This window comes from Microplitis mediator, chromosome 7, assembly GCF_029852145.1.
Source record: "Microplitis mediator isolate UGA2020A chromosome 7, iyMicMedi2.1, whole genome shotgun sequence".
Lineage (NCBI taxonomy): Eukaryota > Metazoa > Arthropoda > Insecta > Hymenoptera > Braconidae > Microplitis > Microplitis mediator.
The window spans coordinates 17386496-17401251 of NC_079975.1; the positions used below are offsets into that span (position 1 = coordinate 17386496).

Here is a 14756-nt window from a genome sequence, read left to right on the forward strand (position 1 = left end):
TTCCTTGAATTTTTCGTCAAATTTCCGTCAACTTCGGATTTTTCCGTCTTTAACGACAATTTGTATGTAACTTGTTATACAATTTGACGTAAATTTACTGCACGAATTAGAATACAAATTCACTTCAAAAGTTGACTAGAAAAACTTTTCCTCAATTTTCATGCAAATTTTGACATCAATTTATTGTTAATTTGGCTTGAAAAATTATTAAGTATTTTTTTACCGTCAAATTGTAAACATTTTTATGTATAAATTTGTTTATTTTCTGAAATGGTAAGAATGAACATTACCGACTTTTTTTTTCTGGTAAAAAGTTGCCTCTAAATTGAGCAAAAATTAACCGCAAATTTTTCTGTACAACTTTTGCTGTCAAATTGTCGGCAAATTTTGGCAGCAAATTTCAAGCAATTTCAACATCAAACTACCGTCAATTTCAAACTAGTGGCTAATAGGGTGCGTGCAAGTTGGTGCAAATCAACTGCCGTCATCTGGATGTAATTTGACAGAAAAACTTGCCGTCAATTTGAAGTGAAACTTTCAATCAACTTAACGTCATTGTCTGACAGTAATACTTGTAGTCAAATTGAATTCAAGTTTAAAGACTGTCATCTGAAAGGTAACTGCTTACTCTCCAACACTTTCCTTGTAATTGGCTTCAGAATACGGCATTAGCTTGAAGTTAACCTGTGGTTAAAGTGGCTATCAGGGGAATACCAACTTTTTGACGAGCAACTCGTGCTATTAGGGTGGTTTGTTTTGATGATTTTTTTTTATCATTTTTGACACAACGTATTGGTGAAAATTTTTTTGTTGACATTCAAGTTCAGTGATTTGACAGAGATGTAAAAATCCTGTATTGTGATTTTTAAGAGAACTTTATAACGAAATATATTATTACAAAATAAATTACAAACACTTATTGAATTGGCATAACGTGTCAAATGTTTTAACAGTTATTATCGATAATTATCCAGTCTATTAATTAATTACTGCTCATAACTAAATACTAAAAAAATAAATTGCTTCAAAAATGGATGACGGTGATTATTTGGGTGCTTATAAACGTTTCTTCATAGAATTCGTAGAGCGAATGAATGTTGATGATCAATTACCAGTGAAAATGTCAGGTCATGAAATTAGTGGTGAGGAAGTCACCGGAGAAGTAATTGATATGACGCTTCAATATCTTAATCAGAAGTATGTAATTTTTTATAATGATCGTCATGCATTTACTTTTAAAAATACATTATTTTTATTGACAAATACAAATGGATAAGTATTTATTGACCATAACTCTATATTGATTTACAGATAATCAAATAGAAATTTACTTTTGTTTTGTGGAATTTGAGTTTCATGTAAAAAAATCTGGCCATTGGCTATAAATTTCCATTATCTGCAAGCTTTTAAAGCTTAAAGATATTATTTTTGTTACTTATTGGCTATTGTTTTATTAGTGTCTCGAAAACAATCCCTTGCAGTTTTAGGATGTTGTAGGTAACCAGATTTCACACCACAAAAGTACTACAATTAAACCGTGAATTTACAGTATTAATAAAATATGTATAATTTTTTTATAGTGCATCCACATGTAAATTATACAGTATTTTTACGAGATTTCAGCGTTAATTATGTGATATACATGTGGTTGATATACTGAATTTGGTGCCGCGCCTAAATATCTACGGACAAAATATCTACGGACCAAAACATCTGGACGAAATATCTGTGGATAAAATATCCATTAGAGTGGTCCAAAAAAAACATTTTTTTTTTTTTTTTTTCAAGGGCTATTATCTCAAAAGCTTTTCTCAAGTATAAAAAAAATTCCATCCAAAGCGCAGCTTGATATCTCAATTCTTCAAGAAGCTCAACACATTTATATTTTCCCATTTAAATAACACGTAAAAAATTTTTTTTACGTTTTCATCCGGTAAAACTACGAAAAAAATTTTTCTCTGAATTTTCCATCAATTATTCTTGTAGGGAATTCAATTCTCTACAAAAAAGTATTGAATTAGTTTTTTCTTAATCCTAACAGGTAAAAAGTTATTGAGCTTTAAATATTCGCAATAAAAGAAAATTTAATTAGATCCAAAGAAAATTAAATTCAGTATCTATCCGCAAGTACTAGCTTTAATTGAAAAATATAAAGAATTTGGGACAAAAGATGAAGAACAGAAACAATATCTGTTACAAATAGTTGCTGATCATAGGAAAAAATATCCAAATTGTAATGAGAAAATTTATTCATAATTATATAAACGATTATTAAATTATTTAATTATTATAAACAGTTTAGAGTTTGATTAATTTCGAAATAAAGACATGCAGTCACCAAAAAAGTTTTCAAAAAGTTGAAAATTATTTCAAATCTATAAAAATTAAATAAATTATCTAGTTATGGTGCCAATTCCATTAAAGAATTGCTCTAAAACTATCTTCCTTCAAATTTACTTAGTAACGAGTACTTAGAGGTCAATAACTTTTTAACCGTTAGGATTACGAAAAAACTATTTCAATACTTTGTGTAGAGAATTGAATTTCCTACAAGAACAATTGATGGAAAATTCCGAGAAAAATTTTTTTCGTAGTTTTACCGGATGAAAACGTAAAAACAAATTTTTTACGTGTTATTTAAATGGGAAAATATAAATGTATTGAGCTTCTCGAAGAATTGAGATATCAAGCTGCGCTTTAGAGGGAATTTTTTTTATACCTTAGAGAAGCTTTTGGAATGATAGCCAAAAAAAATTTTTTTTTGGACCACTGTAATATCCATATTTACTAGATAAATAAAAAAAAAAAATAATCATACTTTAATTTTATTTTGAACTTTAAATTTCCTAATATCGATAAAAAATGAGCATTTACTAATTGTGCCACATTAATACATATTCTAGTAGAGTCTAATACACAGAAAAAAAATTCTTGACTGAAGGTAAATATTCTTGATTCAAAAAAATATTTTTGAAAACCTCAATTTTTTTGGATAAAGAGAAGTTACCTCTGACCAAGACAAATCTCCTTGACTAAAGAAAATCTTGACTTCGTTCCCAAGAACGTTTCTCTTCCAAAATATTTTCTTGACTCAAGATAAATATTTTTTCTGTGTACAAATACTAAAGAGCCTTAATATCTAATATGTATTAAATTAATTTATTTTTAGATTAAATAATTAATACAATTAATTCTATTATTATTATTATTACTATTGATAAATTGACTATTAATTTCGATAAATATCTGTATTTGTTTTATTGATAATTGATCTCTAATTTACACTTGTACTATTGTTATATAAGATTATAATTTTTCACACATAATATTATTTTGTTTGGTTACTTTGTCTGCAGACATGTCAGGTTGTTCATATTTTGTCGTAGATATTTTTTTACGGAACCCCTTTTTGATAGCTTAGTGAATTCTATACTTGATATTCTGCGCGTTGGTTTAATATACTAAAAGCTCTTCGAGATCGAAAATACTCTTGGATGTATTTTTTTAAAATTTTTAAGGTGAAAAAAAGTCATGTGTTACCTTGAACTACGGAAATTTAATGAACCTGAAGGTCCCAACGTTGGATGCCAACGAATTTTCGAATTCCTTGAAAGCGGACAAAAATATTCCTGACAATAAATAAAGGTGCCAGATGTTGTAAAAATTGAAAAAAATTCCCCCTGTATACCGGAGGCCAAGTCCCACCCGCACAAACCGAGCTTTCAAATTTAAAAATCGGAATAAAATACACGAACGCTTTTGTTCACTGCGAATAAATTATAAAGTGTTTGTGGCACATGTAGAAGCTCAAAAAAAAAATCCCCGTCACCCTCCGTGCTCCGGAACCCAGTCAATCCACCCTCATAAGTCAATTTTGAAATTTTAAACTCCGAGAACACTACTCCTAACATTTTGTTCACCGCCAAATAATTATGAAGGGTCTATTACACTCATATGAACTCAGAAAAAAATCATCGTCAGCCTCCGTGCTCCGAAACTTAGTCAATCCACCCTCACAAGTCAGTCTTGAACATAATTTTACGAGTAGTGTTTTCGGATTTTTAAATTTCAAAATTGACTTTTGAGGGTGAATTGACTGGGTTCCGGAGCACGGAGGGTGAAGGGGATTTTTTTTTTAGCTTCCACATGTGCTTCAAACACTTTATAATTTATTTGCAGCGAACAAAAGCGTACGAGTATTTTTTTCGATTTTGAAATTTGAAATCTCGATGTGTGCGGCCGGGAGTTGGCCTCCGGTATACAGTGCGAGTTTTTCTCAATTTTTACAACATCTGTCACCTTTATTTATTGTCAGGAATTTTTTTTTCCGCTTTTAAGGAATTTGAAAATTCGTTGGCATCCAACGTCGGGACCTTCAGGTTCATAAAATTTAAAAAAAATCTTAAATTGTTTATAACATGGAATTTTCAATTTTTGTATGCAATTATTTTTAAGAAATCCTGATTAAGAAATCTAATTTGTAATGATTTGAGATTACGTAACTCTCAATCATTTCCATTTGTCTGAATTATTTCACTTTCGAGCATAAATTTTGGAACGAATCATTTTAAATCATACTGAATTAAAAAATAACGAAATATTATTTTATGATATGAAATTGTTTAAAATGATTTAAATTGTCGAATCATTTTGAATTGAACTGAATGAAAAAGTAATATTGGGATTTCTGGTTTATTGGTCAATTTTGAATCATTTGAAATGATTTGAACTCTCGAATCATTTTAAATTAATTTTAATGAGTAAATAATATCGCAGTTTGAGGTTCGTCGGATAATTTAAAATTATTTTAAATGATTTAAACTTTCGAATCATTTTTAGGAAATAAAATTAGAATTTCTGGTTTCTCCAATGATATATAGTTATTTGAAATAATTTTTAACTTTCATATAATTTAAATTTAAATTGAATGAGAAAACAATATCACCATTTCTAGTTATTTGGGTGATTTAATAGTTATTGGTTGTGTCAGCGCGATGCGTTTAGCACGAGTCGCAGGTGCGCAGGCACGAGCGAAGCGAGTGCATACTGCGCACCGGAGACGAGTGCTAAACACATCGCGGGTGACGGATTATGAATCACTTACCCTACTAGTTACGCCTATAGTTTTATTCAACTCATATGCGCTATTCACGTTTTATTAATCGCCTAAAAAGCGAAGTCTCAATAGCTGTTTAGTGATATGGTGCAAAAAAAATATTCGGCATCACAACCTTGGCTACTCAATGGGTAACAACAGGGAATTGTAATTACGCCATATTCAGTAAGAGCTTGAAAGATAGTACGTTTATTTCCATTACGTCACAATGGCCGGGATAGTAGACATCTTTATTGCGTTTTGATAAATAATTTTTCACCAGTCGGTAAACAGCCATTTACGGTTCGCATTTTAGGCATGATAAAACGTGAATAGTGCGCATGAGTTGAATAAAATTATTGAATATTCTTCGAAATTAGTTGAATTATTTTAAGTCATACTGGATGTGGAAATAGTTTAGTTTAGTTTAGATTATTTATTTATGATCATGGAGCTGCTGTTCCTTGTGATCAAATATCAGTCTACATGTTATTTCATTATTATTATTAGTGATAACAATTACAATGAACTCAACAATATAAAATATAATTTCCCAGCTACAAAATTTTCAGACGCTTACTTACTCATTCTAACAAATACAACAGTTTAATCTCCTGAAGCTTTACTGATTATCTAGATTCATTAAATACAAATAGCATTTACTTCGAAATTCATCTAAAGTTACTGATGTCGTAACTTCGAGTGGAAGCGAGTTCCAAAAATTACAACCTGTAATCAAAAATGATTTCTGGTAACTTGTTGTTCGAGCAAATGGAACTAGAAGAGTATTCGTCTTGGTGAAATCTCGACGAGATGCAACGTTGGGCCTAAGGGCTAACTGATGCCCAGAAGACCTGGTCGCATAAGGGATAGAGCTTTATAAAATTCGCATGAGACAAGCTGTAGCCTACGACTATGAGGTGTTAGCCATCCTAGTTGATGTCGATGCCGCGATATATGCTCATCTCTCTTAATTCGCAATACGAAGCGTACGCAGTTATTTAATAAAACCAATGAAATAATATCGGATATTCTGTTTTTTTTTAACTTCCCGCTATAAAAATTGTAAATTTTCGGGGTTTTGGGAAATTATTGTTTTAACCCCGATTTTCGAAAATCAAAATTCCATTAGATGTCGACGTTTTAAGATCCTAGGAAGCTGTTCTGACTATATTCAGAATGCTGTCCGAATGTCTGTATGTATGTATACTAGGGGGTGTCATTTCGGAGCAACTTTTTTTTTTTAAGTCCATGGAGAAAAAAATCATAGTTCAACACAAAAAAAAAAAAAAAAATTTCGCGCAAGAAAAAAAATTCTATGTTGATTACAGACCTAGCTCATTGAAAAAATCGATTTCCCATTTAAATAACACGGGAAAATTTTTTTTTAACTTTGAGTATTTTTCTCGTTAACAAATAAATAGATTGACTAGACTAATATAGATTTTGATAGGAAATTGAACGCTCTAGAAAAAAGGTCTCTTATCATTTTTTGATTAATCCATCTGTTCAAAAGTTATTGGAGCTCGAAGTCAAGTTATAGTAAATCTCGGGATCTTTTTACTTTTCCTGCAAAACTATCAGACTTATCACAAAATGTTATAGTATCTTTTTTTTTGGCAATTTTATTCTTTACAAATAATTGTCAGTAAAATTTTTTCAAATTCCGCATTGTTTTCTAGTTATTTTCATTTTAATTTCAAGCTCTTACAAAAGTTGTGTTCTGATCGATTTAAAGAGCTTGTCATTGAAATGAAAATAACTAGAAAACAATGTGGAATTTGAAAAAACTTTATTGATAATAATTTGTAGAGAGTAAAATTGCCAACAAAAAAGACTCTATAACATTTTATGATAACTCTGATAGTTTCGCCGGAAAAGTAAAAAGATCTCCAACTTTACTTCGAGCTCTAATAACTTTTGAACAGATGGATTTATCAAAAAATGATAAGAGACCTTTTTTGTAGAGCGTTCAATTTCCTACAAAAATCTGTATTAGTCTATTCGATTTATTTATTTGTTAACGATTCAATATGTATAAGATATAGAAGTAATACGAAAACTAAAAAATTTATGATCTATTTCTATAAAGTGAATAGTAGTACCCAGTAAACACATTGATGTAAATTTGACGTCAGAATGACCTTAGTTTATGTCATCATTTTAAACACATCTTAGTACATTATATTATTATTTATCTGAGAAAAATGTCATAAAATGTAATTTTTTAAATTTTTCGTCGGCGATATCTTTAGAACTAACTAAGGTAAAAGCACCAATTATTGACGGGGGTCCAATTATTGACACCCTATTCTATTTTAAGACATTTAATTACCTACTATATTAATAATGATCATATACATTTTTAAACAATCTATGTAATTTAAGAAATTGAAAAATAATTATTGTTAAGTGAAAAATATTAAATATTCATTAATAAAAAAAATAAAATTCATTCGTGTCTATTGAAACAGCTTGTGAGCGTCAATTTTCTTAACTATTGCAGTTAGAAATGCAGTCTTTTGAAACGATGATTTTTAATTATTTTTTCATTCTAATCACATCAACTTTTTTTTTATAAATAAATAAAATATAAAAAATTAACAATATCATATATTTAAAGTAAATTATATGCTTTTTAATTTTAAAATAGTGGATATCAATAATTAGTACATAATATTGAAGTTGTATCTCATATTGACAGGTCAGTAGACAGCGCCGTAACGTCTTTTTGTTCAAACATAAATCCATTAAAAACTTGAACCATAATATTCGAGAACCCAAGCTGTCATATGTATAATATTAAATTGTTATTTAAAAAACGATTAGTTGATTTTTATTTTCATTTAATTAAAAAACATTTTGATTAGTTTCGTGTTTAAAATAAAAATGAGTGAAAGACATTATGAAATAAATATTTATTTAATTGAATTAAAAATTTACCTCATTTTTCAAAAGTAAATACAAAGTTCAACAGATCAGTGTCGCATGCGCATTAAGGGTGTCAATAATTGGAGTAACAACATGTCAATATTTAGATCAGTTGAGTTTTTAACCTGTCCATAATTGGTGTAACCGGGTAACTTATTTTATCGCTTTAAATTAATTAGTAAATATAATTTAGTATTATGAAAAAATGTGAATTTCTTTAATTAAAAGACTAAATAAGACAATGTTGAAATTAAAATTCAATAATATTAATCGTTAATATGTTTAAAAAAATGGAATTACAATCTTGTCTCTTATAGTGTCAATAATTGGTGCTTTTACCTTAACTGATTTCGATGTTCAATATGGTAATCGGCGCTTTTATTGAGTTCTAGAGCTTATAGAATTTTGGGAACGATTGGTTCAGTCGTTATAAATATATTCGCGAAAAATCGTTTCTTACACGGAAAAAACGAATTTCGTCCTGATAACAAAGGACGGGATAACGAAAGATTTTGTTACAGTCGAACTCCATTAACTCGGACGGTTAATTTACAGAGGAGCGGAAATGTCTTGAATCTTTTGTGGTCACAAAAAAATTTTTTCCGTGTACTATTTCTTTCACAAACGACACCTGTCGAACCAATTAACCTATTCACATGATTGTGCTGCGATCAACGCGTTTCATTCAGTTCCAAAGTTCTTCGAACTCGAAAACAGCGGGAGGATTTCGGGCTGGCCGGTAGATCTAACTGTTTTCCTAATTTTTATTAGGTTAAAATTTCAGAGGATTTTAGGATGAGTTGTTAATTAATAACTGCTATTACTTTACGTAACGTGTCGCAATTTATTATTGCTTCATTAAGCGATCGTAATGAATGTTATTAATTTCGTCCATAGCTTTATATGGCTTTGTCATGGAGATTGTATATTTATATTTATTTTATATCATAGTTTACTTTAAAACTTTAAAACAACTTAATCGACTAGATTTATTTTTAAAAACATCTAATAGTATATATTAATGTACAATTTTTTTTAATGTGTATACCTGTGGTTATGATTGCCAATAATTGCTAATTTTTTTTATTTGAAATAATTATTTACATGAAAATGTTTTTTTTATTATTTTCAGATATTGTCCACCTAACTTGCAGTCATTTTTGGTTCATTTGGTAATTCAAGAAATAAAGCCAATATTCAGACTACAACCAGAAATTTGTGGTTTGAAGCCAGAGAAGAACAGTACGTTACAAAAATGTTATTCTAAATTGATTATGAGTTGAGAATAATTAATAATAATTAATAATTATGAGTCCGTAATCAATATTTTTTTAGCCTACGCACCGTTAAAATTGATGCAGGCAGTAACAAAAAAAGTAAATGAAATTTGTCAGCGTTATTTAGATAACAGTAGGCTTGCTTTGCTTCCACCACCGCCGTCTGCACCTCTTCCTCTCACTTCAGTTTTTGCAATAAGAAATAGTAGACGAAAAATGGAAGATAGACATACAATATTACATGATTTGAATACTACTTTCAGTATAGAGGTAGGTGAAGGCGTTTATTTAACATTACAATTGTTCACAAAATTGTCATAATTTTATTTAAGATGAAGGATGATTATCCAGCTAGTTATTATGCAGTTTTCGATGGACATGCGGGTCAAGATGCCGCTGTTTATTGTGCAACACATCTTCATCAGTATTTAGCCGAAAGTGTTTACTACCCAGATAATCTAGAATGTGCTTTACGTGACGCTTTCTTGAAAACTGATGCTCACTTTATTCAGAAATGTAAAAAACATGTAAGTCTGACAAGCTAAGATTTCTAGGTGTACCACGCTAATCTCATTACAGCTGTAATATGTTATTCGGCATCGGAATCCAAGAAGTACGTATTTTTTATCTGCGAAAAACTATTTTCAGGAATGAACTAGTTTTTAGAGATGACGCCCTCTAGAGGTAGTTTTTGAGTTTCAAATACTCAGACTCTTTATTTTTTACTGAAACCACCTGAAAAAGTTGAACAACAGAATGTGCAAAATAAAGTGGTTTAATTAATTTGGATATACAAGAGTTAAAAAGTCAAGTTTTCATAGCTCAAAAATTCATGCGCATTTTTCAGTTGAGCTAATTTTGATAAAAAGGCCAGGAACAAATAAGGAATATCGCATTTAGACTTTTTGGCTAAGATCAAATGCAAAAAATCAGAATTACAATTTTTTCATTAATCAGGTTAACTATATCCATGATGATGACATTATGCATAATTTGGGAAAATCATTATGAATTGTTGTAATGATATTATAATACGCTTTCATCTGGGAAATAGTACTAGCTAACACAACTAACGGTAGAATTAGAATGAAATTAATCGAGATTGAATTAATAAACTTTTTTTTTAAATTGCCGCGTGTGTCTGTGCTTAGAGTTGTTTCAATAAAAGAGTGAACTTGGAACAAATATTGGGAGTTTAGAGAAGCAATGTTAAGTGCTGGTGGTAAGACGCCCCGATGAAAAAAGTTTTTGTCTAATTATATATAATTATGCATAATCATCTATATATGATTGGATCCAAAAATTGGCCAGGTCTAATTATATATAATCAGATATGTTTATACATGATCATATATGATTATATATAATCATGCATGAACGAATATAGTCATTTTTAGAATCTTATTTAGAATATCTGTAAATTATTAATTAAGTAATTTAATTAGGATTTATTGTCTTCATCAATTTAAATGTCGGTTAAAATTAAATGATAAAAAAAAAAAAATTATTATCCGCTTTATAGGTTTCATATCAATAAAGTCTGATCAAAAAAGTCTGATCAGATCCAATCATATAGAAACTTATGCACGACTATACATGAATTTATATTAGCCATGTCTGATCAGATCTAATTATATATAGGCCTATTTCTAATATGGGTTAGTATCAGTCATGTCTGATCAGATCTAATCATGCATAGACTTATATATGATTATATATGGGGCTATAACAGCCCGGTATGATTATATCTAATTATATATAGACTCATATATGATCAGATCTGATATATATAATTATATATGATCATATATAATCATATATAATTAGACAAAAACTTTTTTCATCGGGCGGACATCCTATCGGTATAAAAACTTCTCATTAATTCATGACCTTACGTATAACTCAACCCTTTGATATTATGAATAAAATTAAATAAGGTAAAAGACTCCATTATTGATAGGGTACCTATAATTGACACCCTTTTTGATTCTATTATTCATTTAATTTATTTGATTACTCATTACAATTTTGAGTATTTTGAAGTTAATCTCTGAAATTTGTAGAATAAGTTCAATAATAATTTGAAATATAAATCATTTATCAGTCAAGATATTACATTGTTTCGTCGTACAACTTAAGTTAATAAATTTATTTTCTTTAATGTTAGAGGGTTTCTCGAACGTGACTTCATTGTTAACGTGTTTTTTTTTTTTTTGATTAGTTAACTTTCCTTCGGCTAATATTCTTCCAAGCAGCACAAAAAAAATTCTTTACTTTTTATTGAATGTAAGTTAACAATTGGTAAGATTATGACTAATTGCCGGCTAGTATTTAACAAAAATGTTGGAAAATCAAAGGATTTAAATAGTGATTTTCCATAGAGATCTTGTGATAAAAAATACAAAGATGATAAAAAAAAAGTTTGGCCGATTAATTGTGTCTCTCGAGAGTTATCGTGTTTACGAAGTTTTATAGGTAACAATTGACAGCACTCGTTCCTGAGCTAATATGATTAGTTTAAACTAATAAAATATAAATATAAATAACGAATCGACTTAATATTAGGTTCAAATTGTTCTTTAATCAACCCTGGTAGTTATAACAGGGGTACTGCTACTCCGGTCATCCTTACTAAGGGCGCCACTGGAAGTAATACGGTCTTCTAGAACCGGATCTTAATATATCAGAGTCGGTGTAATTTTGTAATTGTAAGAGAAGGAAGAGGAAGGATAATTTATAAATAAGTTACGATTTATTCAATTTGACACCTTTATTTTAACCTTATAAACTTTCTAAGTCTTCTAAACTTTAAACCTTAACTTTGTCAATTACCTTTGACTCATTAACCTTTTACAATAATTAATAACCTTACTATGTCAACTACCTTTGTATTTTTCAATAATTAATTAAACCTTATTATCGTCAACTACATTTGACGATTTTCTAAGCTTCATAATTTAATGTCAACTACCTTTGACGATTTTACAACGACAAGCCTACCTTTTGCAATTTCCCTAAAACCTCATAACTTGACTTAAAATCGTTTTATCTCAACGAAATTTCCTTACAATTATCACAATATTTCCCGCCGTTAAAATTGGATCAACTTGATCTTTTTCCACACACACACTCACTCAAGTCCCCTGGACTTTGTTGCACACGCACACTGATTAAAATATGGCGTCCGGCCACCAACTATTGTTCCTGCCACAATTTCACAATTTTAACGCGGGAAATCAAATTTAGCCCGTTACATAGCAATGATATTGGGCAAGTTGCTTGAGCAAAGTTTGATGCAAAAGATATTATATCTTGTTCCAAAATAGTAGTTCAGGGTTTTTGATGAAAAATTGATATATTTGAACAAGTAATATCGTGCACAGCATTCAGCAATACTTGTCAAACTCTGGTTGAATATAATGCAGTAAGTGTTGCGTCAGAAACTTGCGCAAGAATCTTGAGCAAGAATTGCTCCAAAAATGAAACAGAGCTTACGTTGACTCCCCTTCTCTCTTTTTACGCAGAACATCGAGAAGTATAGGACTTCAGAGGTTCTCAAACACCTCGATTCAGTATGTTGCTTGAAAGCAATAACGATGGCGAGTGAAGAAATAGAATACTACTGTACCCACATATATACATGCGTAAAGGATGGAGGATGTTGGGTTCGTAACACTACCCACTTTAATCGCGTATCTATTATAACTACGTACATTTGAAATTCTGATGATCCTAAAAAATCAATATGAAGCCTATGGTTAGGTGCCGTAGGCCAGTTCCAACAGTGCAATTGCGCTCTCAGAGAGCTATCTGCAGCTTCTAAACACAACTAACATGACTGGGATAGATCTTCAATCTTTAAATCTATTTTTGGCCACCATATGTAGAATCTAGCCATAGCCTTTATTCTTACAATTCCTGCATGTGCGGTATGAGGTTCCTCCAGCAAGTACCTTCTCATCTACTTGAGTACTACGATCCGGTGTCCCCACATTAAGTACTCATTTTTTATACATAACCCACGCGCTCGGTTTTTAAACTGCTCCAACTCTTTATCTACATTTGTTTCCCATCCTGTTTTCACAGATTCTAAAACCTGTTTTTAAACATGATCTCTACCTGTTTCATTAGCCAATAGCTTCACATCAATCGTACCAATATCATCTAATACATAGTTCAAATAAGCGTACTTACATAACTCTTCCTCTTCAAGTCCTGACATTCCAAACTCTTGTTTTCATTGAAATTAGAATCCGTTAGAAAAATGAAAATTATGCGAAGACATTAAACTAGACACATTGAATTCTGTTGGAATAATTAATTTATAAATCCATGCTAGGACTGGTTGGTGGTTGGGATGATGGAAAAATACGCATGTTAATTTGATTGAGCTCTAGAATTATTGAACATTTAATTGATTTGATTTCAATGAGTTTATAATAAAGTTCACTGATAAATTTTTTTTAATCAACACAATTGATCAAATAATGTTATAACTGTGTTCTGTTAGTTCAGTTTTCAAAGGTATATATTAATACATCAAGGTAATAGCAATTGATGTGCAAATAAACTCTGAACCATTTGTTTTCTCATTTACCGACAGTACAGTGGTAACGGTGCCGATGGCAAACAGAAAGTTCTCGTAAAGAACTTTTCGGTTGGTTTCATTCAAAAATAAAAGCTGTAAGTATATGAAACCTTTAGGCTTCTTTTAAGAAGTAGTCTGACAGTTTAAAAGCCAGTTTCATACTCGAAAAGTTTTTTATCACAAACAAATAATAACATATCTCTTATATGTTGATGCAGAATAATATATTTAAGCAGTGAAAAAAATCAGCGGAATATACATTGAAACCTCATTTTGTAAATCTATTGAATGAAAATTAAAATAACTTTAAAGGACTTGATACATTCAAATTTTACAGACCCTAAGTAGCGGGACTACAGCAGTTTGTGCTATAATCTTCAACAAAAATTTTTATGTTGCTTGGGTCGGTGATTCCCAAGCTGTTCTTGTGAAACGTAATAGCGTTAAACAGCTCGTAAATCCTCACAGGCCGGATAGATATGTAAGTATAAGATCTGAATATATCCTAACTATGTAGGTTTTTGAAATTTTTCGTATTTGACATTCACATCCACATCTGATTCGACTTTATGCGTGATAGCCCTAGCGGTTTCAGTGGTACGATAAAATTACCGTTTATTAACGTTAAATCGTCGTAAGTTCTGCCGTCGAACAATCGACTGCATGGAGTGATTTGACGATCGTTTCCGAGTGCGGTTGTGAAAAATCTTCATATATTTTTATAGCACTTACGGCAATGACACCATCTAATCGTTTATTATATATCGCTAAATAACGATAGTATGAGCGTCGATCACCAATGTCATAATAGTTGATTTATCGACTGTGGATACCGAAAGTACAAACATATGTGAATCATTGCACT

General features: G+C 30.3%; 1 protein-coding gene across 2 annotated transcripts in view; it reads left to right on the forward strand.

The window, feature by feature from the left end:
• The first annotated feature begins 727 nt into the window (after positions 1–727).
• Positions 728–14756, forward strand: part of LOC130672403 (serine-rich adhesin for platelets-like) — a 61556-nt gene continuing 47527 nt past the window's right edge. Inside the window, exons 1-5 of one of the 2 annotated variants that reach the window (XM_057476972.1) lie at positions 728–1197; positions 9159–9268; positions 9362–9573; positions 9636–9830; positions 14229–14372. In XM_057476972.1, the coding sequence (XP_057332955.1) occupies positions 1031–1197; positions 9159–9268; positions 9362–9573; positions 9636–9830; positions 14229–14372 (828 nt within the window). In that variant the 5' untranslated portion in view covers positions 728–1030. The remainder of the gene's footprint in view (positions 1198–9158; positions 9269–9361; positions 9574–9635; positions 9831–14228; positions 14373–14756) is intronic. The other variant, XM_057476973.1, reaches the window with a different exon arrangement.